Source organism: Pterocles gutturalis, unplaced genomic scaffold (genome assembly GCF_000699245.1).
Source record: "Pterocles gutturalis isolate BGI_N339 unplaced genomic scaffold, ASM69924v1 scaffold16847, whole genome shotgun sequence".
NCBI lineage: Eukaryota > Metazoa > Chordata > Aves > Pterocliformes > Pteroclidae > Pterocles > Pterocles gutturalis.
In genome coordinates this window covers 2676-30459 of record NW_010115712.1, presented here as the reverse complement: position 1 = coordinate 30459, position 27784 = coordinate 2676, and the positions used below count along the sequence as shown (strand labels likewise).

Below are 27784 nucleotides of genomic sequence, written 5' to 3'. Positions count from 1 at the left end.
ATGATGATAAGTGGGGCAGGTACTTTTGTAATGGAACAGCTGGGAGAAGGAAATAACGGTAGCAGGAAACAGGCTGTGAGGCTGGTGCTCCTCAGCATGTCTTCATTTGATTTAATCAGTCTGAATCTGGATATTTGTGTCTCTTTATAATGTTAGCCTGGATATAAAGAGTGTCAGATGTTTGCTGTTGTCATGAATTCTGTAATGGTAAGGAGAAATCTAAATGGTGAATGTACAAGTTTTAACCCTACAAGTTACTGCTATGCATGTAGATGTGGTGTTTAAGGCAATTTGAGTGTTAAAATAGTAAAAACTGTTTTTGTTTGATTTCTACAAGGACTTAATTTTGTAAAACTGGTTGATACTCGTTGGGAATTGTGAATTGTTGGATTCACAGCTGCTGGTATCTTAAATGGCATCCGTTGTGTGCATCCTGATATAGACTTTGACTATCCCATATTTTTTTCTAAGCAACTGTTTGGTTGTTTTTTTTTCAAGAAGTTTCTGGCTGCTTTGGCAAATAATTTTGTGCTTTATTGCTGGATTTGTTTCACCAGTTGTTGGGTGAGAGCCTTTGCCTCTAAAGTGTTCCACTTGTTATATGAAAAAGGTTTTGTTGCTTACAGCTTTGAGTAGTTCAATAATTGTGATGTGTTTGACTTCACGTGAAAATTTGAGCATTGTTTCTCTGATGTTACCCAGTTCATAAGAGAAACAGAAAATTGTGAACGTGGCGAGACTGGAAGAGTTGTGTTTCTGCTTTTGCCATAGTGATGCTATATATGAAACTAAATCGCTTTTCTTAAACATCAGGTTTTCACTAAAATCTCAGTTTGAATGTTGTCCATTGCTTTAGCACAAGTCTTGAATTTGGTTTCAAAAAATATTACAGCTCCCAATGTAATAAGTTGGGAGTAGTACTTACTGAACAAGGTCTTAGGGGTTTTGAAAAGTCATCTCTGGAGACTTCCATTCTGTGCATGCAAAATCCTTGTTTACTGTTGCACTCAACCACTCTAATAGTGGTTCCCCATATATAAAATCTGATCTATTTTCATAGTGGTCCATCTTGAAAAGATGCTGTAAAAAGAAGACTTTGTACTGTGCTGTTAAGCACTGTAGAACAGCCTGGAGAGAATTATTAAATAAAATTAATGTCTGGGAAAAAAGCAGTAGATAAGACAAGAACCTGCAAATGGGTTTTAAAGCTAAATACTGAGACTTGTTGAGGAGCAACAATGTGCTTCATTGTCTGGATGACAAAGCATAGTCAGGGAGAAGAAAAATTGTGGTTAAATATAAACTGTACACTATTACATACTTTATGTCCATAAAACAGACAAGTTAGGGTTGCCAGGCACTTCAGTGTTGGTACTGTGTAACCTGGCTAAAGTTGTCAAATTTTATATTCTCTATAGCTTTTCAAGTGAGTGTGGATGTTTTAATCAATCTGAGTCCAGGTGTTATTTGCCTAGTGCTGGCCTCTGTATAGAGAGGGTGTCACAGGACCTTAAGGGACATCTTAGGCTCAAACATACAAAACAGAAACTCATTAGTAGATTTTTTTTTTTTTAACACAATGCGGAATGAGGGATGGGATTTAGGTTCTTTCTGTGATGTTAGTCATGACAGAATTTGACTGACAAGTGATGAAATTGCTTCTATTTCCACTGACAGTTACAGGTTTTTCTGACAGCCATATGGAGTTTGTTCTTTGTTAATGTGACAACAGCTCTAGTGTAATTAAAATTATTTCTGAAGTGCTACCTAGAAATTAATTTTAAAACAAGGGAAAGACAGTAAGTTACTTAATATAACTTCTGCATGTTCAGTTGTGTTAGGAACGTGTTCTATTTATTTTGGGTTCTGTCACTGAGTAATTTATTTGTGCATTTTTTTCTAGTATAAAGGTGAATGCGTACTTTAACCAACTTGAAATGATCAGACCTGTATTTTTTTCCTGAAATTAAAAATGTCAAGGTCAGATCACAACCTTATACTAGTTACTGAATTTCTTCAATGTATACTTGCTTTGTTTTAATTTTCCTAAGTAATGCATTCCTTCATAAGTGGGTGTATGCTGAAGTTAGTGGCTGGATCAGGAGACGTGTATTTGGTCATGTTAACGTGCCTTGAAATACCAAAAAAAGGAAAAGGAAGTAGCGTTGGGGCAGTTATAGGTTTCTGTAAAATGGGAACAGAGCTGCTTGGAACTTGTTGCAGAACAGTTTGTATCTGTTTGGTTTCTCGTGCGTGGTCACCTGCATGTCCAAGCCAAGATCCCTGGCCCTCATGGAAAAGGGGAAGTGCTACACTGCATTGCTTCTCATCTGCTATGGACAGGGTAGAAATGCCACCTTTTGGGGAGCAAGGGTGAATTTCTTACCATGTCTGTTTTCAAATTTACTGTCATATTCTTTTCATAGTTGTTTATCTGCTTAGAGACAGATTTTTAGAAAATGCAGTAAAATTTCAGTCTTGCAGAAGGCTTACTTAGCTTTTGGTTTTTAGTTTCTCCAATGAGAAGATGGTTTGACTTTATCAAAGATAGTCAACTCTTTTTTTCTGATGTATTTGTTGCTTTTTTTTCTCCCCCTTAAGATCGTACTGGAAGCATCAGTACTCTTGATTCCTTAGATTTTGCAAGATACTCTGATGATGGCAATAGGGAAACGGACGAGAGAGTAGCAGGTAAGTTTTTTGTATGATTTGTAGAATGCTGACTTTACCATTTGGCTTGTTGTTTGTAGCAGCAGTATATTTAAATGAACATTCCTGAAGATGACAAGACTTCACTGGGGTGGTTTAACTAGTCACTTAATGATATAATCATGTTTCAGACATTTCAAGTATAATTACTGTAAAAATATTCAGGCAGGTGTACTTCTGTATGGTTGCAGCTGTCACCAGGGTAGAAGCAAGCAGGATACTTTAAAATTGTGCCCAGTTTTTGACAATGGAACAGTATCTTGATATTTCCAACTGACTGCTATTGTTTAGATGAAACACATGCTGAAATATTCGATGTGGTAGTCTGTGACTACTACATGGATGATAGCTTTCTGAGGTAAAGATCTGTAGCAAGTCATCTCTTAAGTATAGTTTAAGTGTAGATCAAACAAGGATTACCAAACCCAGAGTGAATTTGGGATTTGCTTAGTTCCATACATCGTCTTTACTACAAATCGTAATTGTAGTGCTTTTCGTGTCTCCCATTTGATTTCTTGATTGTCTAAGATGATTTCAAAGAAGTGATAGGGTTTTTACTTCTTGCAGTTGTTCTGAAGTTAGGAGCTTATGGCATTTTTAGTTTCAGGATTTATGATTATCTAGACAAGGGCAGAGAGTGCTTTTCTCTTATATTTGAAATTATTATTATAATGTCTTCTGCATGTGAGCCATGTTTCTCTAATCCAGGCTTTTTCCTAACTTCAGGTATTGTTATTCACAGCTTCTGTAGAGAAAACCATAAAAGCTCTCTAGAAACTGCTGCAGAGCTCTGTTTACTTCTTGACAATTAATACTGTTTAATACCATAAGCACATGAAAGTTACTTATGCTGTGACATTTGTTGATGTAGGTTTCCTTTATGAACCCTGAAATGCAAGGGTTGCAAATGAAACTGCAAGCTGCAATGTCTCTGCTCCATCCTCTTGTCTCTGCTCTGAACCACCACACTTCATCCTTGTCATGTTCTTGAGCAAAGGAAAGGCTGCTGAAACATAGGTCTTTAAAGGATCTTGATTCTGAAATTTCCTCTCTCAGTCAGTCTGAAATGGCAACCAGTATTCACCCAGAGAGAAGAAACAAAAGTGTTGGGAAAATCTCATTTTTCTTACCCGGCCCATGTTTCTGAGGTAAAGGACTGGACTAAATTCATGAACATGAAGCAGATTCAGGTATTTTGATGCTCTAGTTTGGAACTATAACTACTGACTGTTCTTTCATCTATATAGAAACTTAGAGATTCTTATTACTATCTAATTACTGTCTTTTTCAAGATGTGTTGTCAGTTTCAAGGAGGGAAAAGTGTAAGTACACAGCGGATCTTCTAAATAAAGTGTATTTAAAGAACCCAAGTATTTCTGAATTGTGTCCTGGAATACAAGGACAAGCAAATTCCAAATATTTTAATTTTTAAATTTAATTTTAATTTTTTTCATTGTCTTGGTAGATTTTTCCTGTTTCCAGACAATATTTCTTGGCAGTAGTATTGTTGAGAGAGTTAGTTTGATCTTTGCTTGGAACAGTCTTTAGTAACTGAATTGGATTAGAGATGCTTAGAGAAAGTAAATACCAGTCAGAATTGACAGCCAGTTCAGCCATTAATGTTCTGACAGAACATTAATGACAAAATAGAGATTACTTGTAGTATTAAATGAATAAATCCTAAAATTAAATATTAAATTTAAGTACATCCTAAAATAGAGATTTGTTTGCAGATTACAGTATATTAATTGAGCACTGTTAGATGTAATACACAACCAAATTATATGGCAGGATATTTACATTATATTTCTGTGTTCCTTTAGAGAGGTTTTTCAGTGAGCTGTTAAAAAATGGCAAAAGAACTTGAACAAAGCAAGATCGGATATTATTTCTGGGTGTTTGTAGCAACTTGGTTTTCCAAAATATCCTATTTCTACTTAAAATTCTGGTTCAGTTATAATTGCTTAAAATTGTTTGTCTCATTTCTGTTGAAAACCACCTACCTAAGCAATAAGCTTCAGAGAACTGATAACTATTTTATTTGCACATAGAAAAATTATGTCAGTAGAGATTTCAAAAACTTTTCATATCTGGTTCCTTCTTTGAACAAACTCTGGCTTATAACTTCTGCTTTAGAAGTAGTTCTTAGCTGCAAAAGCACTTTGAAACATAACTAGGACTCCATCCTGCTTATTTCTTCTCACATTCTTTCTTTTAAGCAAACAGTTTGGATGCTTAGGAGATAAAATTGTAATCTGTTGCAAAAGCTTGAGGCCATGATCTGATAGTCATGTTTTTCTTTTGATAGTTTTCAGAGTATGATTTGAATAGTTTATTTTTGTAAATGCCTTTCTCATGCTGTTATCTTTTTTACTGTTTGGACAGAACTCATGATTTCTGTATCAATTCCCTAGTCAAATGTCAAATGAAGGATAGCAAATAAATGCACATCAGTCACTAAAAGATACTGGTCCTGAGTCAGAAGGACTTTGAAGTTATAACATGTCCAGTTACAAATCCTTTTATACTGTGGCACTGTTAGAAAGCACGAAATTAAAAAATGTGCATGTATACTGTCCAAAGCCATAATATTTTTTTGCCATTATGGATGATGATAGACTTATCTGCCTTTTTTTTTTTTTTACTTTACCATTTCAAAAATTCCTGGAAATAACTAGAAATACTCTTCTTTGAAATTAATTTCAGTATTTCAAATCTGTTAGCCCAGTATAAAAACATAAATAGAGACCCATATGACAAATTGGATAATAAATTTGTAATCCACATAGTTTCAAAAAATATTTGTATCCTTAGAGCTTGCAATTTACTAGATGGAAACAACTTGTTTTTCAAGACTAATACATCTGGAATTAAATTCATGTGTTAAGTGCTGAAAGAGTTGGTGCTAAGATAAAGTTGGTACTGAAGTATTTATTAGGCCTAGTAAACCTCCTCCAAATATTCACTTCCGTAAAACAATCAGAGAATGGAAAGCCTGTTCCATTCATGTGGAGTAAGAGTACATCTTACTTGAAGTCAAATGCCCACAGTATTTGGTATAAACAGGTCATCTGATATTTAGTCTAAGGAACTGAATTTTCTGCAACATCTTAAATTGACCATGTGCACAAGTGTGTTTGTGATCTAAAAACTTCACTTTCCGTAATTCAAAATATCTATTATTGCTGACCTGCCTTTGACAACTACTGTTGTGACTATCTGATAGTTTTAGAAACATAATGCTGTGTTTTCAGTTATAACAAAATTAATTCTCATAATCAAGCTCCATTTCAGTCATTTGTTCTTGGATCTCCCTGCATTAGCATTGGTATCTGGCTAGACAATGTATCTTCTATTAGCAGAATAAAATACTGTCCCTGTCAGGATCTGAAGGGAACCAACAAGTTCAAAAAGCACTTCATTGTTTTTGAGGATTTCATTTATCTGGAGTTAAGTTCATAGTTTCTGCTTTTTCTAGAGCCTTTTTGTTTATGTTTTTAGTAAGTACTATTACTTTTGTGCAACCAAAAGCAGAGTAACATCTTAAAGAAAAACAAACAAAACACAAGCAAAACAACAGAGGCATCTGTAATACCACCATCACTTCCTAACATTGTGTGTTCAATTTGTTCATCCTGGAAGTGGGTCTGGGTTTGTATTCCCATTTCCTGTCTTAAGCCCTGTTAAGCAGTTGGAAGCCTTCTTAATTTCCTTCCGGGTCAATAGTCTCCAAGGGTTGAACCTGAAGACGAGTCTACAGTAGTTTCAAGTCTTTTCTGTAGCTGGTCCTGTCTCATTAACTTAAAAGCGTCAATGAGATTAATGAGTCAAGAGCTGGCTTCCCGCTAGTAGGATGATACCAGGTTCTCTGTTAGCTTGCTTATGAACTCTCATGCTGATCGCAGTTTTTGTAGCTTGAGAGTCATCTCTCTGTGCTGTAGTACAATTTTCTGGTTCAGGTCTATTTGTGTTACGTCCTGAAGTCTTTCACACTGACTGTAAGTATGGTCACTTATTTTCTTCTTAGGACTTGTATCAGGGAAGTGGGAATTAGGAAACCTCAGGTCTTGAAGTATATTGTGATAGTGGCTTCATTGCTATACTGTAGTCAGAGAATTTAAACTTCTTCTGATTGACTCAAAATCTATGCACAGATCCATCGAAGGTAGTGGGATACAGTCATACTGTCATGGTTCTGAACCCCTGGCTAGCAGCCGAACACCACAGCAACTGCTCACTCACCCTTCCCCCTACCGGTGATTGGGGAGAGACTTAAAGGGGTAAAAGGAAAAAAAAAACAACCTTGTGAGTTGAGATAAGAAAAAATTAATAACTAAGCTACAATAATATTGAAAATAATAATAATTATGACAGTAATATATACAAATGAGTGATACACAGTGATAGCTCACCACCTCATGACCAAGGCTCAGCCCATTCCTGGCTAACAATCCTGGAGCAGGGAGAGTTGCTATCCCAGAAAGGAGATATGAGCCCAAGTGTCCGAGAGACCAAGACGACCCCAAGAGAGGGGCAACCCAGAGGGAGACAACCAGGAGCAAGAGAGAGAACTTCCAGACAGAGCCTCGTTTATGTACTGGGCATGATGTGCATGATATGGAATAGACTGTTGACCAGTTTGGGTCTCAATCCTAAACCTAAGGTCAAATCCTAGGCTAGCAGTTGGGACTGTGTCCTGCACCTGCAGATGCTCACACAGCAGAGAAGCTGAAAAGTCCTTGGCTGTCTTGGCAGCAACTATAAACATCAGTGTGTTATCAGCCGCCTTCTCAGCACAAATCCAAAACATAGCCTCTCACTAGCTACTGTGGAGAAAGGTACTTATGTCCCAGCTGAAATCAAGACACATACATGTTTTAGAAGGCATAATTTAGGACATCTAGAGTTCCTTGATACTTCAGTGGAGAACTACTTTTAAACGAAAATGCCAGAATGCCATATAATGGCTTCACAACATAAAACTACATTTTTAATGTTATCTGAAGTGCCTCATCCTGAAGTACCCAAAAGTCTGAAATTCTGTAAAATTCCAGTATAATTGGATAAAATACTGCTTATACGAAAGTTAATTACTTAAAGTTTTTAGAAGTACTGTTTATTTGTTCAGCTTTTTGGCCGTGACTTAACAAGACTGCTATTCATGTAGATCTCAACTTGTTCAATGTCCCAAATCACAGGTTGTTCTTTATGGCTAACTATTCAATCTGCGGTTTCACAATTTATGAAGTCATTAACATATGTGGGTGAATAGAATAAGATCCTTGAGAAAGCTCCGTTTTAAAATTTCTGAGCTGAGCGGGCAAGCTACCCATTCCTGATATACACTTCTCTTTTAAGGTATATTAGATTAGACACATGAAAATGGAAAGATTTAAAAACGGTTAATCTGAAAATCTTGGTGTAATATTTAGTAGCTTGCTTGAAAGATTCAGCTCTTTTAAGTAAGCCTAAGTAATTTTTTTTTTTTTCAGAATAGTAGCTGTAGTGATTTAAGTTCTTTACAAAAAGAAGAAGCAAGAGAACCACTTAAATTTGGAAGGAACAGCTTTCTCCCCTAAGGCAAAACAGATTGTTCAGAAGTGCCCTTTTCTGGTAGGAAGATTAACCAACCTGAGAGCTCTAAATTTCTGCTCTCTGCTTTCCTGATATAGAGGAGAATCGACTTGATTCTTTCCTTTCCTAGCCTGTCTGCAGCAAAACTCTTCAGTGCATTGTTCTTATGGAGCATCAGCTCCTTTCACCAAGTCCCATAATGAGTTATATGTGTTATCACTTCAGTCAGGCAGGAAGTTAAACTTTAGCTGGCTTTATCAATGCTTTTGAAGGGTTAACTTCTCTAAGGTACATAAGCTTACAACAGAAGGAGAGGGGGAGAGGGAGATTAGTAATTTATTTTAAAAGTCAGTATGTGACAGTGGTTACAAAGAAAGGGGTTATAAGTTGCTTTTTTTTTATTTAGGAGAATGTCATATCATCAACAAATCAGGATCTCCAGCATTGATTTAATTAGTACACACATGTTGAGTTAAAAATCATTACATATTTTGGCAGAAGATTGCATTTCAGTATAGCTTCTACAGTAAAGAGCTTTTAATCATCATTTTAAATTTGATTGAAATTATGTTGTAGCTATTTACAAATACTTATGCCTATATAAAAATTTACAAATAAACTTAAAATAAAGACTAAATTTGTGACTTAGATGCATCAAGGTTTGTGTGGTGGCAGTTATAATGGTGGAGTTGGTAAGGCTAAGAGATGAGGTACAACTGTAGCAATGCTGTGTTGTACTAGAATTATGTGGGTGTTGTGACATGCTGCGAAGTGACAACTTCTCAAATATACTATATCCGGAATCTTCCACTGTATACAGAGAAACATGCAGCAGAGTAATCTACTTCTAAGGTTTAATGGGGTAAAGTCCTAATGGCTTCTAAGAATTTTCAGCATCACCACAGTACACTAAAAATTCTTGCCGTCTGACATGGGTTTGTCTGACTTGAGTTTTTCGGCTTTCTATGCCTTCAGACATGTCTTACTCCTATTTTCCTTAATGGGATTCCTGAGTTTTTCTAGCTTTGTGTTGTTCTTCTAACTTTTTTTTTGTTATTTATATCATTCTAGTGCAGGGCACTCCTGATCTGCAACTGTTCTGGTCTTTGAAAATATTTTAAGAGAATAAAATGTTAACACATAGTTATTTCCATCAGAAGAATTACTTAATTGAATTCTTTACACTTTTCAAAAACTAACAAATTAGTAGCTTACAACTTAGAATTGCAACTGTGAATTAGTAACTCACATGCAAGGAAGTGCTAAAATTATTAGATACTTCACTACAAGAGCATTTTCTAACTTTGTTGCACAGAAGTATTTGCAGATCAGCATTGCTGAATACTAGAGAGATTTTACATGTTTTATTCATCATATCCTCAGTTGCGCTTTTGTATTGCTGCAGTAAAATTCTGTGCATCAAACAAGTTACTTTCATGTAGCAAATGTGGTGTGCTGGAGTTACTCCTTCAGTTTTTATGGATAAATGCAAACTGAGTGAATCTTTTTTCCATACATACTAATTATCAAAAGATTCTTAGTAGCAGATGTTCGAAAGCAGAAACAATTTTATTTGTAGTCTTCAGTAGCATTTCTTACAAGCAAGAGCCAAAGCGGTGTTTCTGCTGTGCATTGTCCTCTGTAAATATTTCAAACTGCCATGTTAAATTGTTCCCAGTCAATGATTCAAAATCTCATTAACATTTTCCTATTAAAAGCAACTACAACATTTTTAGTTTTGCATGGCAATCAGATAAACATTAGATAATCTGTTTAGAATAGTTTAACATTTCAGCATGGAAGCTATTCTATGCTCATCCCTTTTAGCCAAGTACAAGAATAATTCATTCTGGTAAGTCTGTTTTTAAGTGTGATTAGATTAATCTGAGAATTAATGAAGTACATGTAATTATCTGGTAGTTCCTTAAATAGTTTCCCTTAGGTGTTCTAACTGTAAGTTACTATGAAAAGAACATTTACTATATGTTTTACAAACGTACTGGATTTTAAAATCTGTAGCCACAGTATACATATGACCTCAACATCAAAACACATGAAATTCCTGTGCAAAGAAAGCACTATTGGTCCTCTTTGGAGGAAACACTGGGACATGATAAACACTTAACAGTGACCAGGGGGTGGAGAGGTGGAGGAGGTGATAACAACAGCTAGAATTGCATGTTTTTGAATCTCCAAAGCTAACTCTAGATAATTGAAAGTGTTTTATAGTCTGGGGTCACTGGAAACTTTGAAGAGTAATGGAGCAAAGACATTTTTGTTGCAAGCTTCTCCGTAAGTACCATATGAGAGCTGCATATTTTGCTTTTTTTTGGTCTTGTGCATCTATTAAATGTATTCAACTGAATTAAAAATCTTAATCAGGTCTAGGGTATTCCTAAAAATCCACTATTTTTAAACAGAGATTAAAAAACAAGATTATTTTTCAGAGTAAAATAGTGCTTCAAGTTCTGCCATTTAGACTGCTAAAACTTCAGTGTATAATTTTATTTAAAAATATAAACTGTAGTCTAAATGGGACAGTACATTCACTTTGTGGTCTGAGCTTTGCTACATGGAGACAGCTCCTCTGCTGCCAGTATGTATTTGCTTCATTTAGATCTGTCCTCTGATTTCTCATGTATAGAATCGTAGCATCATTAAGGTTGGAAAAGACCTCAAGGATCATCAAGTCCAACCGTCAACCCCTTTCCTCAAAAAATCAAAGCATTTGACAGTATCAGTTGATTGTAAGAGCAGGAAAAAATAGCAAGCATTTCCCAGTAATATGCAAAGTTAAAAGGAAGGAGGAAAAAAAAAAAGGGAAAAAAAGAAAAAAGAGAGAGACCCAAAACCCTACAGCGAGTCCTTGTCAGACAGCTTGAAATTTTGATTTAGCTAACTTGAGGCCAGTGAAACTATGGAAAACGTTCACCAGTTTGCTTTCAGACCAACTCTGCTGCATGTGTTCATAAGTTCCATAAAGATTGCATGCTTTCTTTTTAATACAAACTGTATATTTTTTTTCACACCCATCCTTGCTTTTTATATTTTATTTTTGTTTCCCTTGCCTTGGTTGGATGCCTGTGTGTGTTTAATCCAAATCCCTGTCCAGTCCTGGAGTTTGAACTACGGAAAGCCAAGGAGACAATACAGGCCCTCCGAGCCAACCTGACTCAGGCTGCAGGTGGTGTACATAAACCTTTTCTTAAGTCTCTACTTTGAACAATGTAGAAGTAGCTGAGCTCATCCTGTATGAAAGAGTAAAATTCAGTTACTTTTTTTTCCTCCCCAGAAAATGAAGTTCCTTTGCAGGAACGAAAAAATTATAAATCAAGTCCTGAAATTCAGGTAGGTGGCTGGTGATAACTGAGCTTTGCATGGACTTTAAGATGGATATGCTTTGGTAGTTGGAAGGAAGATGAACTAAATATGTAGTGTATTGTTTTTTTTTTTTTCCAGGAGCCAATCAGACCTCTTGAGAAAAGAGCTCTAAACTTCCTAGTTAATGAATTTTTATTGAAGAATAGTTACAAGCTTACATCAATAACATTTTCAGATGAAAATCATGATCAGGTAAAGTTTTCTTTTGTGTTTTTTTTTTTTTTTTACATGCCTGCTTTCCATATTCTAATCTTCTCATCAACTCAAGTGAATTTAAGTGGCATTTCCCGTGCATGTAGTTAATTTTATACATATGAGTATTCTAAGAGTTAAATACGTTAGTTAGCTTTTTCATGTATAAAGCATGGTTTGAAAACACAGCACTTGAGGAGTATTTTCCTAAAATTTGTAGGAAGGAGACAGAATGCTTACATTCTTTAAAGGAGGCAAAACAAGAAGAAAAATACTCTGAGTTATAGGTACTTCCACACTTTCCTGGATTCTGATGGACACCCTTTCAGTTAAACTCAGTGATCTAGGTGTAGTAAAATTGTGAACGTAATCTTGTTCTTAAATCATACTTGGTTGATTTGTGCAGGATATACAATGTGCTCATTGTTTGTCATCTCCTGGGCATATATATGTGTGTGAGTATAGTTAATAGTACTGTGGCATTGAATACAGTCTGGGAGAAGCTCTCTGTAATAAAGTGTTATCTTAAATATTTCCAGACATTGCTGTGCTTTGATGCATTTTTCTTAAGATGATCGGTTTTATGTCTCTATTGGCTTACTTTTCTTGGGAAATTTTTTTCAAATGTTTGGAAGGTTCTAATACATTATGACTGTTACTGGGTGAATGAAACACCCAGTAGCATCAACACTCAATATATTCAGCATGAAACTGGAATATTGCCAGAAGAATTAAATACTGAATTTCAACCAGTTCTAGCTATAAGTAGTCCTCCTGTATTTTTTCCTACAATTCCTATCCTAATCTGTAAAGAAAATAGGTTGTTAAATAAAATTTCTGGGTCAGCCACTTAAGATTTGAGTTTAACAGTGCTAGGTTTCCCACAAATACTTGTGAGGATACAGTCCCCAAAAGAGAAAAGGTGAATACTTTATCTTTACTTTTTATGTGTTCTCAACTGAAAATGTTTCAAGCTGTAAAACAATTAGCAAAAACAGGAGAAAATTTTTAATTCTAAAAATTAACGTACAGAATGCACATCATTCTCTCAGACAATAACCTTTTTTCGAGTAGATGTATGTAACCAGACTATGGAAAAATACAGTGAAAACTGTGAACAGGAGGAAAAAATAAAAAAAAACCAAACATGAAATTTAATGTATTTAAAGAAACCATCACAAAGCCTGTATAGCAGTGCACATGCTTATTTATGTATATGGATATGGAATAATCTTGTAATAATAGGATGGTAACATGTCAGTGAGCAAAGGAAGTGATGGTTTGGAGCAGGAGGCCCTAGTTTTGTTTACACCTCTACACAATTAATACAGTTATGTCCAAATTTCACTGACAGTGTACACCCTGTCTGTCAATCATCAACAGAGCTATTTGACTGTTTGCTCTGGAAAATTACACCTGTGCTTTGAATGAGAAGGGAACAAAACAATACCACTATCAGTAGAGAACCTTTTATCAACTGCACTGGTTTCTGCTAGAATTTGATCATTATATCTGATTCTAAGAAGTGTTCATGTCCTAGGGAAAAAAGTGATCTGTGTGGTTTTGGAAGGTCCTCTCTTAAGCACATTATCTAGAGCTGCCCTTAGGGTGAAACTGCTTTGGGTCATGAAATGGATCCTTTTTCTGCTTTTGTTTCTTGCTATCTGATTTAGGCTTTCATTTCCTTTACTACAGTGCAATCTTGATGTGATTATTTTGCTGCTGTATGACCTTCAGTCAAATAAGGAAGAAAAACAATAATAAAAGGAAATATATTGTGTGATTTAGTTTCTCTTCTTCCTTTGAAGGATTTTGAACTCTGGGATGATGTAGGATTGAACATTCCAAAACCTCCTGACCTGTTACAACTTTATCGTGACTTTGGAAACCATCATGTTACTGCGAGAGATGTGGTGGATGTATCAGTTGGTGTAGAAGATGATGAGTTAGAGGCTGCTACTCCTATACTTGGGACCATCCCTGTGTTTGAAACAACACCACAGTCAATAGAAGTAAGAGATTATACCAAGGAAATGTTTCAGCTGTTTGCAGTACTACTTAACTTTATTGTACTAAACTCTTTTGTTTCTATCTTGTATTTAGCAATGTTTAATAGTGCAAAAATTAGAAGATCAAATTAATGTGTTAAACAGTGAGAAATGGTCTTTGATGGAACAAATCCAAAGACTTGAGAGGTATGTACTTATCCATCTGCTAAATTTTTTCCTAGTACATATATGAAAACATACAACTTAGACTTATAAAATTACTAGGAGTTGTTCAGAGCAGGGTAGTTCAACACGGTTTTCCTTTCTACAGAGCAACACTAGTAGAAATAACAGTATCTTTAACAACCACAAAAAAAGAGACTTTAAAAGTTTAGTCAAAACATATGATTCTGTAAGCTATAAGATATCATTCCTCTTAAGCAATGCACCAATGCAACATACGGGCAAGTGCATAATTTTTAAGTGACTTTATTGACTTGCATAGTTACCATTTCAAAGCTAGATGGGATAGTATATATTAATTCATCACTGTAGTATTTTAAGTTTTGCATCTCAGATAGAGTTCTGTCTCTTGGCAATTTGTCTCAGTGTTCAGATTTCAGCCAGAAGCAGACGACACTTGTTATTCACGTATTTCATTGATCCATTCACACTGAGTGCAACGTTTTTCCTACTACGAATTATTGACTAAAGAACTCCATTAAAGCAGTGCTCAATTGAACAGCTCTTGTGATACAACTTATTTCTATTAAAGGAATTTTTGAACATACTGGAGTTGAAGAGGGTGCTCTTCAGTATGTTGTCCTTATTTCTGTGCTTCAGTCTTGTGATTCCATCTACCTTCTCCTGAAAGCTACAACAATATTTAATTCTTTATTTTTCCTTTTTTAGTGAAATAGATTTTCTCAAGAATGAAAACTTTGCTGTGTCAACAGTTTATGGTGTAGTTCCCCATCCTTCTTTAAAACAAGTGCCTCTCACAGTCTCAGAGGACAGTGGACAGTACTTGGATATCAAGAGCTCTGAGAACAACAATAAACATGGAAACACTGAGGAAACAAGCCTTTCTTTATCAGCTGAAGTGGATTCAAGAACTTCTAAAGATGATGTGCTAAATTCTGCACCCTGTAAAGAAGCAGAGAAACCGTCCTCTTGTGCTCAATCAACTAAAGCTACAGTCCATTTCGATAAACCTAATAGGTTAGTGATAAGTTTTAAACTGGAATGCATTAATTAAAAGTTCTTGCGAAGCAGATACATGTTTATCTGACAGTAAAATTCTGCAGAATTCATGGATAATTTGTGTTTGAATTTATAGATCGTTTGGTTTTTGAATGCAAGTAAAAGACTTAACATACCTTTAGGGTACAGTGCTGACATTTTCATATTGTTCATAATCTTTTTAGAGAGGAGTACATTTGACAAATGTACATTTTTAGTATTAAGTTTGAGGGTTTCTTTTCACCTCCTACTTGTTTCTAAAATCGGTCCTATTCCTTGCAACAACAACAAAAAAGCTAAGAATAAAAGCTAAAATAAAAACGGTGAATGGTAGTACAGGATATTTCCATTGTCTTTTAAATTTTAATTTCATAATGAAATCTCTTCTGCTTGAAGACTAGTTGGGAAAGTTTTTTACTTTTCATATGTAGATGTGTATAACTCAGAGTATATAAAAGAGCTGTACTTTTTTTTTTTTTTTTTTTTAAATCAGAGTATCCAATGACATTCTGCTTTTTGAGTTTTGAATTTGGGGCAAGTCTTCACTGGGTACCCATGATTCTTTTAATTAAAATAGGGTATTCATGTTGCGTTACTACATGGAGAATGAGTTTGTGCATCAGAGTGTTCTTGAGAAAGCCTCTTCAATCTACACAGTCTTTTTAAGCATTATAGTGAAGAGGGGAAGTAACATGTTCATTAATAATAGATAAACCTCACTGTGTAGCTATCAGAAGTAACGTGGACCACAAACTGACTGAGAGTATGTACAACTTCTAAAATTACCGTTGTGGACAAAGATGCCCAAGTAGCTCACCTCATGGGAGCAGGTAGCCATTCTGCTTTGTATTTTGTCAGTTCCCTTAGTGGTTTTTTTTTGCTGGTGTTGATACAGTAATATGTTTCTAGGATTATCTTTCATCTGAAAATACCAAGTAGAAATCTGTTATATTCTGTGCAGATGGAGGATCAATACTAGCTGGGGCGCAGGGGAAGGGAGAAGAAGGAAAACAAAAATTAAGTTGCTACCCCTGATAGTAATTAACTTTTCTTGCAAACCCTAAGCATTCTGTTTTCCCTGGATTTCCTCAACTTCTTGCACTGAGTCCTAAGGACAGGTGCACTTGTTCAGTGATAACTTTAGACTAGAACAGGAGGAAAGATTTCTGATTTTTCAATACAGTACCTCAGTCTTACTACAAATTTCTTCTGGTTGAATATACTAGTGTTTAACAGGAAAGTAAAACTCGGCTTAGATTTTTCTGGAAAATTTGCAGTGGTTCCATTTAAAGCTTTCTAGATTTGGGGTGGTTTTTTTTTTTTATTTCTTTCATATCCTAGATGAGTAGTTAGACTATGCAATAATCAAAACTTATAGTTGTCATACATTGATTGCTACAAACTTGTCTGCCTACTTTTGCCTGTGGGTTATTGGAAGTTTCTTTTGCTCAGAGTAATTGGGACTGCTGGGAGGCATTAAGTGCATGAATATTATGAATATTAAAATGAGATTGATGGTTTGGGGATAGTGAGGATGGGTATCAAAATAGGATGAGATCACTGAGTGAGGAAGGAACTCTGAGTATCTCCAGTGGGATTTATGACAGTAGTCTCTAGAAAAACAGAACTTGTTTTGCTGCCTTTTAAGTATAACTGCATGTGGATTTATTTGGAAAGTAGTTGAATAAAGCCTTGAATCCCCATGGAGTTAACTTCGGAAGTCCTGCCAAACGCTTTTTCTGCCGATAAGTGATGCTATTTTGTACTGAGTTTGGTGCTTAACATGTTAGTGAAGGGTCAAAGGAAACCATATTTGATACCATGTTTTATAGATCAGTATCACTAAATTTTCTTCCTGGATTATGCACTTGGTTTGTAATAATACAGTAAAATTTTTCACTAAGACTTACATTATTTGTTAAGTATTTTGAGATCTGTAGGAGAAGAAGTACTGTAGAAGTGATGGATATTTATTTCAGTCCAGAGGTGGTTATTTTTAGAAGACAATTGCTACAATTTATTCTGAATGGATTAGAGGTATTAAAAACTAATGCTCTAGACTAAAAGGCAAGATTGTTACTACTGTAGCTTGGCAGTGAATTCTTGGCATAAATCTTGCCCAGATGGGAAGAGAGGATACAAGAGTAAGTAAGCCTGTCAGAGCGGCTGTGCATGCATCCCTGCAGACGACGACATGGCCATCACTGGAAAAATGCCTCGTCTAACAGATCGCAGTAGAAGGCACTAGCAGCAGTTTAAGTAGACTGCACCACATGTATTTATTCAACTCATTTTAGGTGTTTGGTAGTTTGCACAAAATACAAGGTGTTTTCTGTATATAGCAGTCACTCCTGACTCTCAGGAAATTGACTTTTTTGTCCCAGTGTTATATGGAAGAGAATAGGAGTGCTTGGTTTTTGTATTCATCATACTTTCTTATATTTGAACATCTTCACTACTATAATCTGTTGGTCCTTCAAAAGACTTTCCACTGACTTATGTGCAAGAGGCCTGAGTCTGTCATCATTTCTGTCCAGCATGACCATCAAATACTTTACTAGACTTCATTGAGGAGCATCTTTCATGACTCTGAATATAGCCAACAATCATGATGGGATCCGTGCTGCCCAGAGCTTGCTGTTAATTAACCCACAGGGAAATTCAGTGATGTATTATCATACTTAGTTTCCAGTCTCTGCAAAATGGGGTTAGAACTTTACCCTTATGTAGGATTTTAATTAAGGTTTAAAGTGGGGAAGCATCTGGTGTTCTGAGAAATGAATGCCAAGGTGAAGGACAGCCTGGGCAAAGGGCTGGCCAAGGCATTGCCACTCTCTTTAATGTTAAGCTGCTGCTTTGCAATGCTTGCTCCTGCTCTCCCAGTGTAAATAAACCTTAAGCCTAGAGTAGAGCCTGTAAATCTGTCATTCAAAAATATTTTCACAGAATAAGGACTAGAATATTGTTAGACAGAGGTCCTTTACAACCCGCTACCATCTGAGTCATGTAGTAACTTTTTGAAAGTGAACCCTGGCACATAACCAAGCTGACTGGAATCAAAAGAAACTTCAATAAAATTTAAAACATATTTTAAAAACCCATACTGTCAAGAAAGAAACTTGATTTTAAGTAATAAACATGAATCCTTATTTATCATATTATGTAAATAGAAGAGGAAAAATGCTCTAGTATATTTACATCCTGGATTAGTTTAAACAATTATAAGTAGGAACTTAGATTCTTAATGTGATTTTTTTGGGTTATAAAAGGGTGAATTATGATGTATTTATTATAAATAGTGTGATACTTCGGTCTATTAGATAAAAATATATATGTCTATACACATAATTGCGTGGTGTAGTATTTTGTGCGCTTAGGTGCACAAAATGGCATTTTTAAGAGTTGAAAGGTGGTACCACTTTCCACATAAGAAGCAGGAATTGCTTCCTCCCTTAAACTCATATAGTGTCATTAGAGGATTCAAAGAACAAATGGTGATATAGGGTGAGATGCTTTCTGTCCATCTTTTTCTTTCAGCGTTGTGGATGAGGCAGTGTTACATTAGCATCTAAATAGAAGCCTCAGATAAGGCAGAGGGAGTTGTCATTACTGCGAAAAATAGGATGCTACTGCTGCTGGCGCTTGCCTGCTTCATGTAATGGTCAGTCCAGTAGTTGTTTCCTGAGAACATTTCTGCCAAATTATCCTTCTCCTACAAGGTTGTTTTGAGACTCTTTATCAGGGTTTTATGTGTATGCTTAAGGCTTTGAGTAGCTCAGCTGTGTTGGTGGGTGCTGTGCATTGCCCTGAGGCAGTATTTCTGTAGATACACATCTGTGTAGGGATTAGACAGCAATTTAGGGTTAGTTTTGAGGTTCTTGCTAAATGTTTGAATCCAAAGTGGCAGTTGAGCAATCTCTGTTTTATCCTGAAGCTTGTAAGTGACTACTCAAATGTTTTTATGCAATGTGCAGAATCAAAGCATTAAGCAAAAATACTGTTCTTTGTGATTTCCACCCCCCCCACCCAATTTGTGTAATTGTGTGGTTCCTCTTGTATTGCTAAAGCTTCCTTTTCTTTACCCTTTAGTCCTATTTTTGTCTGTGCAGCAGTTTGAAAGATGTTAACATTTTTCAGAACTAAAAGTAACTTCTTAATTAGGACACTCACTTTTTTCTTGCTACAAACTAAAAACCCTGAAAGTAAAAAATAAATTTTAAACAAAAACTTCTGCAGTATGCTTTGCTCAAAACATGCTTTCTAAATGTCATTTAATCTAGTTGGTTAAACCAGAATGAGAGGACTTGTTCAGTCACCTTTCTGATCTGTGGTTTTTTCTCCCCTCCCTTTTTGACGATATTTCAGGAAATTGTCACCAGCTTTCCATCAAGCACTACTGTCTTTCTGTCGGATGTCAGCAGACAGCCGTTTGGGATCAGAGGTATATTTCCCAGTTGACATGAGCTGGAAGATCCTTTGTTCTGCATGGCAGCAATAGTTAAGCATTAACTGCCTTGAAACAAGACATTAACATATATGGAGAGATAAATTTATGGGCATGAAACTTAAGAAATAAGGATATGCTTTCAGATTTTAGCTTAAATATGAAACTTAGTGATAGATATGTAATTACTGGTAAGTTTTGAGTCTCTGCAAGTGGATTCATGGTTTTGAAGTTACTGCCAGATAAAAAACTTACGGCTTCATGTGTGTGAATAAATTAAATATTTTCTGTTAAGTGATCAGCCTGTTGAAATTCTTATTATTATTTCATTAAAATTATATTTTTCTGTTCCTGTGCTTTATTTAAAAAAAAAAAAAAAGCAAACAAAACCACAAACAACTTGGTTTTCTAGGTATCTCGGATTGCAGACAGTGAAAAAAGTGTCATGTTAATGTTGGGACGCTGCCTGCCTCATATTGTTCCTAATGTGCTGCTTGCAAAGCGAGAGGTGAGGAACCCTGAAACTTTTAGTTTTACCAGGATGCTTTCTTGTTCATTTTGAAGATGATGTGTCTAATTTCATGAAAGTCTGTTACTTGCAATCATGTTCTTACTTTTGTGCATGCATCTCTGCTCCTAGAAAATGGTTTTGCACCTCTGTCAGGTGAGTTCAGTAAACCTGCATGGTATCCTAATATTTCTTCCTTTGCTTAAGGCACCCATTAGCATTCAGCAAAACTAACTGTTACTGTAGGTCCGTCTGTGCTAGCTCAAATGTTTTTGTTAGAGAAGATCATGGTTAATGTGTGCTATAAAGAACAGAAGATCAAGTCCAAACATTAAATCTTGTGTATTTTGTCTCTCAGTTTTAATAAGGATTAATTTTGGGTTATTTTGCAGCACTATGTACTTCAACAAAAAATTTATTTTACTATCTTTTTCTAGAAGTTACATCTATCAGCCAAGATAAGTGTCATCAAAAACACCTCTTCATAAGAAAATTAACAATCTTGCTTATGTTTTCCTTACATTTAAAATGAAGCTAAATACAGTTACGAAAATGTAATGTTTATTTTGAATTTAAGTGAAGATGGTGTTTTGTGTAATCATTCATACTATATAGTGTAGGAAAGGAAGAATGTGATTGAAGATGGAAAAAAAAATTACTGGTGTTGTATTGCTTTGTTGTAAATACTGCACATTACCAGGTGTGTAAAAAATAAAAATAAAAAAAATATATCAAACAATAATTCAGCAGCCTTATAGTTGACATCAAAATAAAGGGTTTGAAGTAGCAAAGCATGTTGAGTAAGTTTGGCCCTTGTTGAGGGGACCTACAGTATGGTAGACCTAGTAGTGCATTTTGCATAAATTCATTTTAAGGCTTTGAAAAATCCTTAAGAAATTTGTACTGATCCTATAATCTAAAATTTTATAATGTGAGTAATTATCAGCGGTTGACACAGTGAGTTTGAGATGTACCACATTTTGAAAGTCTCAAACTTTATGAAAAAGTTGGTTTTTTTTTTCTCTGAGGGAGTCGCGGGTGTTAGCTGTGTGCTCTGGAAATGGTTCTATTAATAGTCTTTAAGAAAAATTGCGTGAACGTTCGTGGATCAGTACTTAATTTCTGATTTCTTACTTATTCCTTTCCGTCCCTCTGCTTGGCAGGATGTGGTATTTTGGCTTTTTTTTCACAGCTTGTAGCATAATCTGTGTAATACATTTAATATTTTTGTGACCTTTTAGGCTGTTTCCTACTTACTATGTTTTACAATTGAAGTTACATTTGATTACATGTATTTTTGTCTTAAATGAGTCATCTGTTTCAATTTGATTGAAAAAGCCGCAAGTGAGAATTGTGTAACTGGGTTGCATGGGATGCGTAATGTTCCAAGAACTGCAATTTGCTTTAAAAATAGCTTTTCTCAGTTACCACCCATTCCTATAACTATTGGAATGTCCTTTCAGGTGTAGTCATGGAATTTGAAGGAAAACTTGGGTAGACCATCTGTTAGTATTTATTAATATCAGTATTATGAAAAGCTAACCTAAGAACTAGACTCTCTTCAACTACGTACAACTTTGGGTTTTATCCGAAGACAGCCTTATCATGAGAGAGTCTTAGCACAGTTTTACAGAGAAGGGATGAAAAAAATATACCAAAAGATCACTAATTTGAGAAAGATAAGTAACAGGTTTGGGTTATAATGCAAAGTGATCACCAGTCTGCTCTAAAAAGATACAGTGATAGTATTTAACATCTTACACTGTCAGTATGTTAGACATGAGAATTAAACATAATTTTGTGATGACTCCGTAAAGTACCTTTGATCTTTAAGAATCCATCATGTTGACATTGGTTGCAAAATCTTAAGCTTGGTAATGTTGTGCTATACATTTTCATTTTGGAGAAAATGTATTTGTGGAGGTTGACTATCTCTCAATAGGTATGGTCCTTTACCAGAGATTCAGAAGCCATTTCACCAATGCTTTTAACCTTCTGAAGGTCAGTAGCAGCTTGCCTGACTTGGTAATAAGTAGTCCAGTAAATATTATGGTTGGCACCTGAGTGACCAGTTTGTGTCAAAATGTCTGACACATTTCTGAAATTATTTGTTATTTTTGTGTATTGGTGCAGGTTTAATTGTCGGTAAAATGTCGGTAGTTTGCACTCTGGAATATAAGAAAGAAGGAAAAATACAATATTGAGCAGGGTGGCTGAGGCGATTATTTTAGTTGTTTCTTAAAGAGCAGCTCAACTGGGTAAAATCAATAATGCATAATATAGGATAATTGCCTGAAAGCAATTAATAGTCACTGAAATTCCATGTATCAACATAGAAATTTTATTTTGTTTTTATCACAAGTGTCTAGTTTATCCTAACTGCTTGAAAACATATATGTCAATGTTTAGATTTGTATGTAAGCGCAGTTGCAAACAAAAGAGGTACTGCAAGCCAAATAGTAATTGTAATGAAAAGTAACAAAATGCTGAAAACCTATTCTTCAAAAAAAGAAAAAAAATCCTTTTGGCTTTGTATGCAGTCTGTGATAACACTTCTTGCAGATGAGCAGCTTGTGTACATAAAATTTCACCTGCTTTGGAATATGCTTCCTCAAGTGTGTGTTTACCACTTAAACACATTTAAGATTTAAAAAAAAAAAAAATCAGCCGCCTTCTATTTGTTAAGAGCTATACCGCAAAAAGATTCCCTTGGCTAAACGGTAATTAGAGAAAAGCAATCTTTTAAAATTTTTGTAGTAACTAATAATTGCAATGCTGATTTCTCACCCTTTTATAAGATGTAAAAATCAATATCTTTTTGTCAGGTAACAAGAGTAACCTTGTTTGTATGTACAACTTTAGCACTCTGCAGTATGTAGTACTTTAGTGGAGTTTGGGCCAGAGTAAACTTTTTGGCTTATCTAGAAATGCTTTTCCATAGTTATTTATACCTGTCACCTCACCTGTTATTCCAGGGTTAGTTTTTGTAACTTTTATTTGTGTGATGCAAACTTAGTAAAATCATGATGGTGACAGTAAGTGTGCATCACTGAATTTTTATACTGAGAAACTGTTATTTATAGAATTCAATGTGCTAAGAGCAGAGTTTTGCTTTTATTTCTTTGGAAAGTTGAAGCCAAGATAATGCTGAATCTGCAGTCTCTGAATGGGTGCTATTCTTGATTGTGCCAGAAGAAAGTAATGTAGATTCACAGTTGTTTGTATTAACATGTAGTAACAATACATAGTCGTCACTGAGGTACTTTCATTCTCTGGCTCTTTTTGTAGGTAGCTGTTTCTTAAAACACAGTAGAGCTGAATATCTTATTACAGATTTTCATCTCAGTCTTATGCTTTAAAAGCCGTAAAATAATTCTGTGTCAGAGCTTGGCAGTATATTTAAGTGGCAATTTCCATTAGCTGTGTCAAGCAGATGGCATTCTGGTTGGATATGGATAAAGGTATAAGTTTGAGTTCCTGGGCATCAAAATTGTCAGCCATCAGTGTCTTCTAAATGACTGTTTCTATTTCACAGAATAGGGGAGAACAGAAAATTTTAAATGAACAATTAAAATACTTACTCTGTAAAACTTAGATTGTGGTAGACTTCTACAGATGGTGTGTCTGAAGGACAGGGATACTGTTGACCACAGCCTGTTTGCTGGTTCTTTTCTGGTTGACATGGGGTGTTGGTTTTGGTTTGGGAGGCTTTTTTGTTTGGGGGTGGGGTTCCCCTCCCCACACACTGGAGAGAGGCATCACCATTTTTCAGTTTAAGTCCTTTAGTTCCCTTCTCTGGGTATGAGAGGCTGGTGTAGTTTTCTTAGAACGAAATAGCTCAATCTCATAGAGTATCCTTTTTATCTCTAGTCTGAAATCTGATGTCTTTCAACACCATGTTTTTAAACATAATTCCTGGATGCAAGGAGTTCAATTTAGTGTTTATGACTTGAATTGCCAGTTGTTACTAGCTTTATCATGGTAGTTTTATACACAGGTTTCCAAATAAACAATAGACATAAAGAAATACAACTTTCTTTCACAACCATATCTGCATTGCAAAGTAATCAGTTTTCCTAAGTCAGAGGCAAAAAGGAAAAGAGGGACTTGGTGATAAACAGGACATTTAGGAAGGATCCCAAATTAAATAGAGGGAGGGTTGTTGCTTTTTTACACTTATGTTCTTGCTTTATGACTGTCAGCACAAGTGGTATTCCTTCCCAGGGAAGGCAGAGTGTTTCAAATAGGACTGGAAGTCCTCTCCTTGATTATTAATAATTATATGCATCTCCGTAACAATGTTATGAAATTTCCTCTTGAATTTAAACAGCCGAATGCTAATATTATTGTGTCTTACTGGTAAATGTACCACTTTCTACAGCACTTCTCTGCAGTTTTTGAGAATTAAAAATCTGAGATTTGTTAAACAAGTCTCCATCTAAGGCACAGCCCTTAGCAACAGGAAGGAACGAGCTCAAACCTGTCTATAGGTTGTTTTTTGTTCTTAATCATCCTGAATATCCCAAGAAGAATCTGTCCACTTCTAGATCTTTGGGAGACATCACTTGACCTGTTTTGTCCATCTGTGAGAGTAGCTTTGTTGTTCTTGTCCCACAGAAAGTCCCTTTTGCCTTCAGTTTTACCTTCCTGTCCGTTGAGTCTATAGGGAGCACATAAAACACTGTTCAAGACTTCTCACTGTTTCTCCACTCCCCTTAATAGAAGGAACTGTAGAAGCACTGATGCAGCGATGCAGAGAACACTCTCTTCTCCCATAGTATGCATGAAAGAATGTGACCAATGGACAAGAAAATACAGCTAATTCCATCAGCTGTAGTAACCAGCTTTCTGCAAGGTAAAGAACCAGCCTTGTATCTGCCCCTTAGCCTTTCACATACAAGGTGGTAGTATCTAAGTGAACATTTGGAGGCATTTTCCTTTCATACAGACTCAGATGGAAAAAGGCAACTTTGTTAACTACCTTAAATTTGAAAATAAGTTTTAAAAATAAAGCTCATGCCACTGTTTTGAAGTCTAGCAGTAGTTCTGAGTGAGCAGTTGATATTTTTGAGTAAATACTCAAACATGCTAGGAAAGTGAAGTCAGTGTGATGGTTTCAACAGATGAAACAAAAAGCCCAGATCATAAAATGTGTCCCATTTCATGGGCTATGTTCTTTCTAAAAAAAATTCTTTATAAGGAGTACTTAATAATTGCAAGAGCAGTTGGATAATGTGAATTTAGGGTAGATTTCAGAAATTAGATCTCATTGAAATAACACAAGGCTTTTTTATTTAAAGGTTTTTCTATAATCTGTATTCTTTATGGTGAAGTTAGTAATTATGTTCTGTATCTACAAATTGCAGTCTGATTTCCTCTTTAAAAGATCTCAGGTTAATGTATAAGTAGTGGTATTTAGAGTGTCAAGGTGGTTTTTTATTTTTATAAAATTTTTTCAAATCTTTTTTAGTTAAAGCAGTGTTTGCAGGAGAGAATGGTTCTATGAAGTAAAAAAAAAAAAAAAGTGAAATAGCTTAACCCCCTGCCTTCTCAGGACTTTAAATAGGCAAAACCTGAATGTGAAGTATACCCCCCCCCCCAAAAAAAAAAATCTTTCTAGAGGGAAAGGAGCTTTCAGCTGAAGTAAGTTATTTAGCTATCTGTGCTATATAATCTGTAAAGTTTCTTACATACAGGTTTTGAATTTCATTATTTTGCATTGTGCTACACTTAGTTAAAAGCAAACCCAAAAACTGGCTCACTTTAAAATACTGAGAAACAGAAATGTTCAAATTGTTCAAATTTATTTTTCATTTCTCCTTGTGCACTTTAAGATTTTTGAAATGGTGTGTAGGATATTTCCACGTTCATTCCTCTGTCTCATCATAAGTTCCCTAATCTGTAACATAGTTGGGTTAAATATTGCAAAAATATCTCACGGAATGTTCAATACATTTTCAGATGTCTTAGTCATCTTCAGAGGGGGAAAATAGCACACTGAATAGAATTCTTGTAAAATGAAAACTTATCAGGAGTTTACTAGCTTAGGCAATACTCCAAAATAGAGTAGTATTCTATGCTTATAATAAACATAGGACTTGCTGTTTAGGAAAGTAGAAGTTGAGCAGTGAGGGTGTCTTTAATGTTGTTTCGACGTGTCCCATCTTGTTTATAGGCCTGCTCTGAAGAACATCATGAATGGATGACTTTGCATGTCTGCAAGAAGAAATTAGCACCTCCCTGCAAATTTATAACAAATAACTATAGATTTTTCCAGGTTTTCCATAATCTTTCCTAGTAACTTCAGAAGTGTTTCCCACTGTCATCTCCTTGTTTATCACAGCTTATTAATTCACAAAAAGCTTGTCTGTTGAAAGTGGCTCAAAAGTATGCTGCAAGTGGGAGAGGAAGTCTCCAGCTTACTTGCCCATGTTCTTTCTCTTCGGACACCTAGGTTTGTCTTGTTCTTTCCCTGCAGCCTCCCAGTGTGATGCTTCCTAAGATATTAAATCACCTAGAAATTCGTGGCTTCCCAGTTGGGTTGGAGTGAAGGCTCACATCAGTAAAGTCAAGGAAAGGGACTTCCAGTCCATCTTTTAGAAACATTTGTTTTTTCTGGGAATTAATACCGTGAGTTTCAGAGGTGTATTTAGAAAGGAGGAGATCTTCACGTTTGTGAACAGCCTTATATTTTCTTTCAGTTGTTTTACACAGTATTTTCTTGGGAGTGTATTCCTTAGAGGAACTAGATTGCTCTAAAAAGAAAATTAATCTTCAGGTATTGCCTCTTTATTGAAAAAAAAAAAAAAGCCAACAACAAAACAACCAAAAACAAACCCTTAAAAAACAATACAGTTCTCAGTCAACACAAAGCAGAGGATATCTCTCTGCAGTCACCATTACCAGTGTGTTTCTCAGTGCTTATTCAAACCTGTGCGCAAAACTGTGTGCATGCTTAATTGGAAATTCTGATGCTCCATGGCATCAGAAATAGCTTTTTCCATAGGAGCTTTGTTCCATAGATGTCTGTGGAGCTTGCTTCAGTTCATTAGGGGGTGAAGAAAATTTAAACCAGGATTGTCCTCTAATTCTGGTTATAGGTGATCTGCATATGTTAACTGTAATCTTTGCAGAGCTTTTTCTTTTGTGTGCTGATTCTCCCCTGATCTTTCCTAGCAGGAAAATGATTCTAACTTTTGTAGACCTTCACTTTTTTCAGGTTGCTTAATAAGAGGTCAAGACTCTAAAACATCTCTAACTGTTTTGATGTTGTGTGGCTAGATTTATCTTCTTAGTTTCTTTTGCAATTAATTAATATTTGCCCAAAGTCTTTTTACTTTGTTTGGTTTTCCCCTACCCACAACTTTTTAGGAATTGATCCCACTCATACTGTGTACAGCCTGCCTCCATCCTGAACCCAAAGAGAGAGATCAGCTTCTACACATACTGTTCAATTTGATCAAACGACCAGATGATGAGCAAAGGTGTGTTTGCGCTTGTGTGTTGCGGGACAAGAAGGAACTTTTTTCTTTGTCAGAGAAGCAGAACTAATAGAAACTGGATATTGTTGGTTGATTTTAACCAAGTTTCACTTAAGCTGATATTTTGCTGATATAATGGTGACAAATTTAAGTGGACTTTGGGACTTTCCATTTCCATGACCGGTATTTTCTAGTTACTGCAATGTAAGAAAGTGCTTGGTAAGCTGCAGTGTAACATTTCAGTTCCTTTTTTGTTTAAAGATGA

At 35.5% G+C, this 27784-nt stretch overlaps 1 protein-coding gene across 1 annotated transcript; it reads left to right on the top strand.

Moving 5' to 3' along the window:
- Window positions 1-27784, top strand: LOC104463095 (lisH domain and HEAT repeat-containing protein KIAA1468-like). Its single transcript, XM_010075284.1, has 11 exons — window positions 1-19; window positions 2602-2691; window positions 11396-11467; window positions 11576-11631; window positions 11743-11856; window positions 13665-13868; window positions 13960-14051; window positions 14757-15065; window positions 19452-19527; window positions 19943-20038; window positions 27410-27784. The coding sequence occupies exons 1-11, from the start codon at window positions 1-3 to the stop codon at window positions 27587-27589; spliced, it is 1308 nt and encodes a 435-aa protein (XP_010073586.1). The 3' UTR covers window positions 27590-27784.

Excerpts from the sequence above, each read along its gene's own strand:
- LOC104463095 (XM_010075284.1), top strand. Across the intron at positions 11,857-13,664 it reads CAGATGAAAATCATGATCAG|GATTTTGAACTCTGGGATGA; the intron begins GTAAAGTTTTCT and ends CTTCCTTTGAAG. Across the intron at positions 15,066-19,451 it reads CATTTCGATAAACCTAATAG|GAAATTGTCACCAGCTTTCC; the intron begins GTTAGTGATAAG and ends ACGATATTTCAG.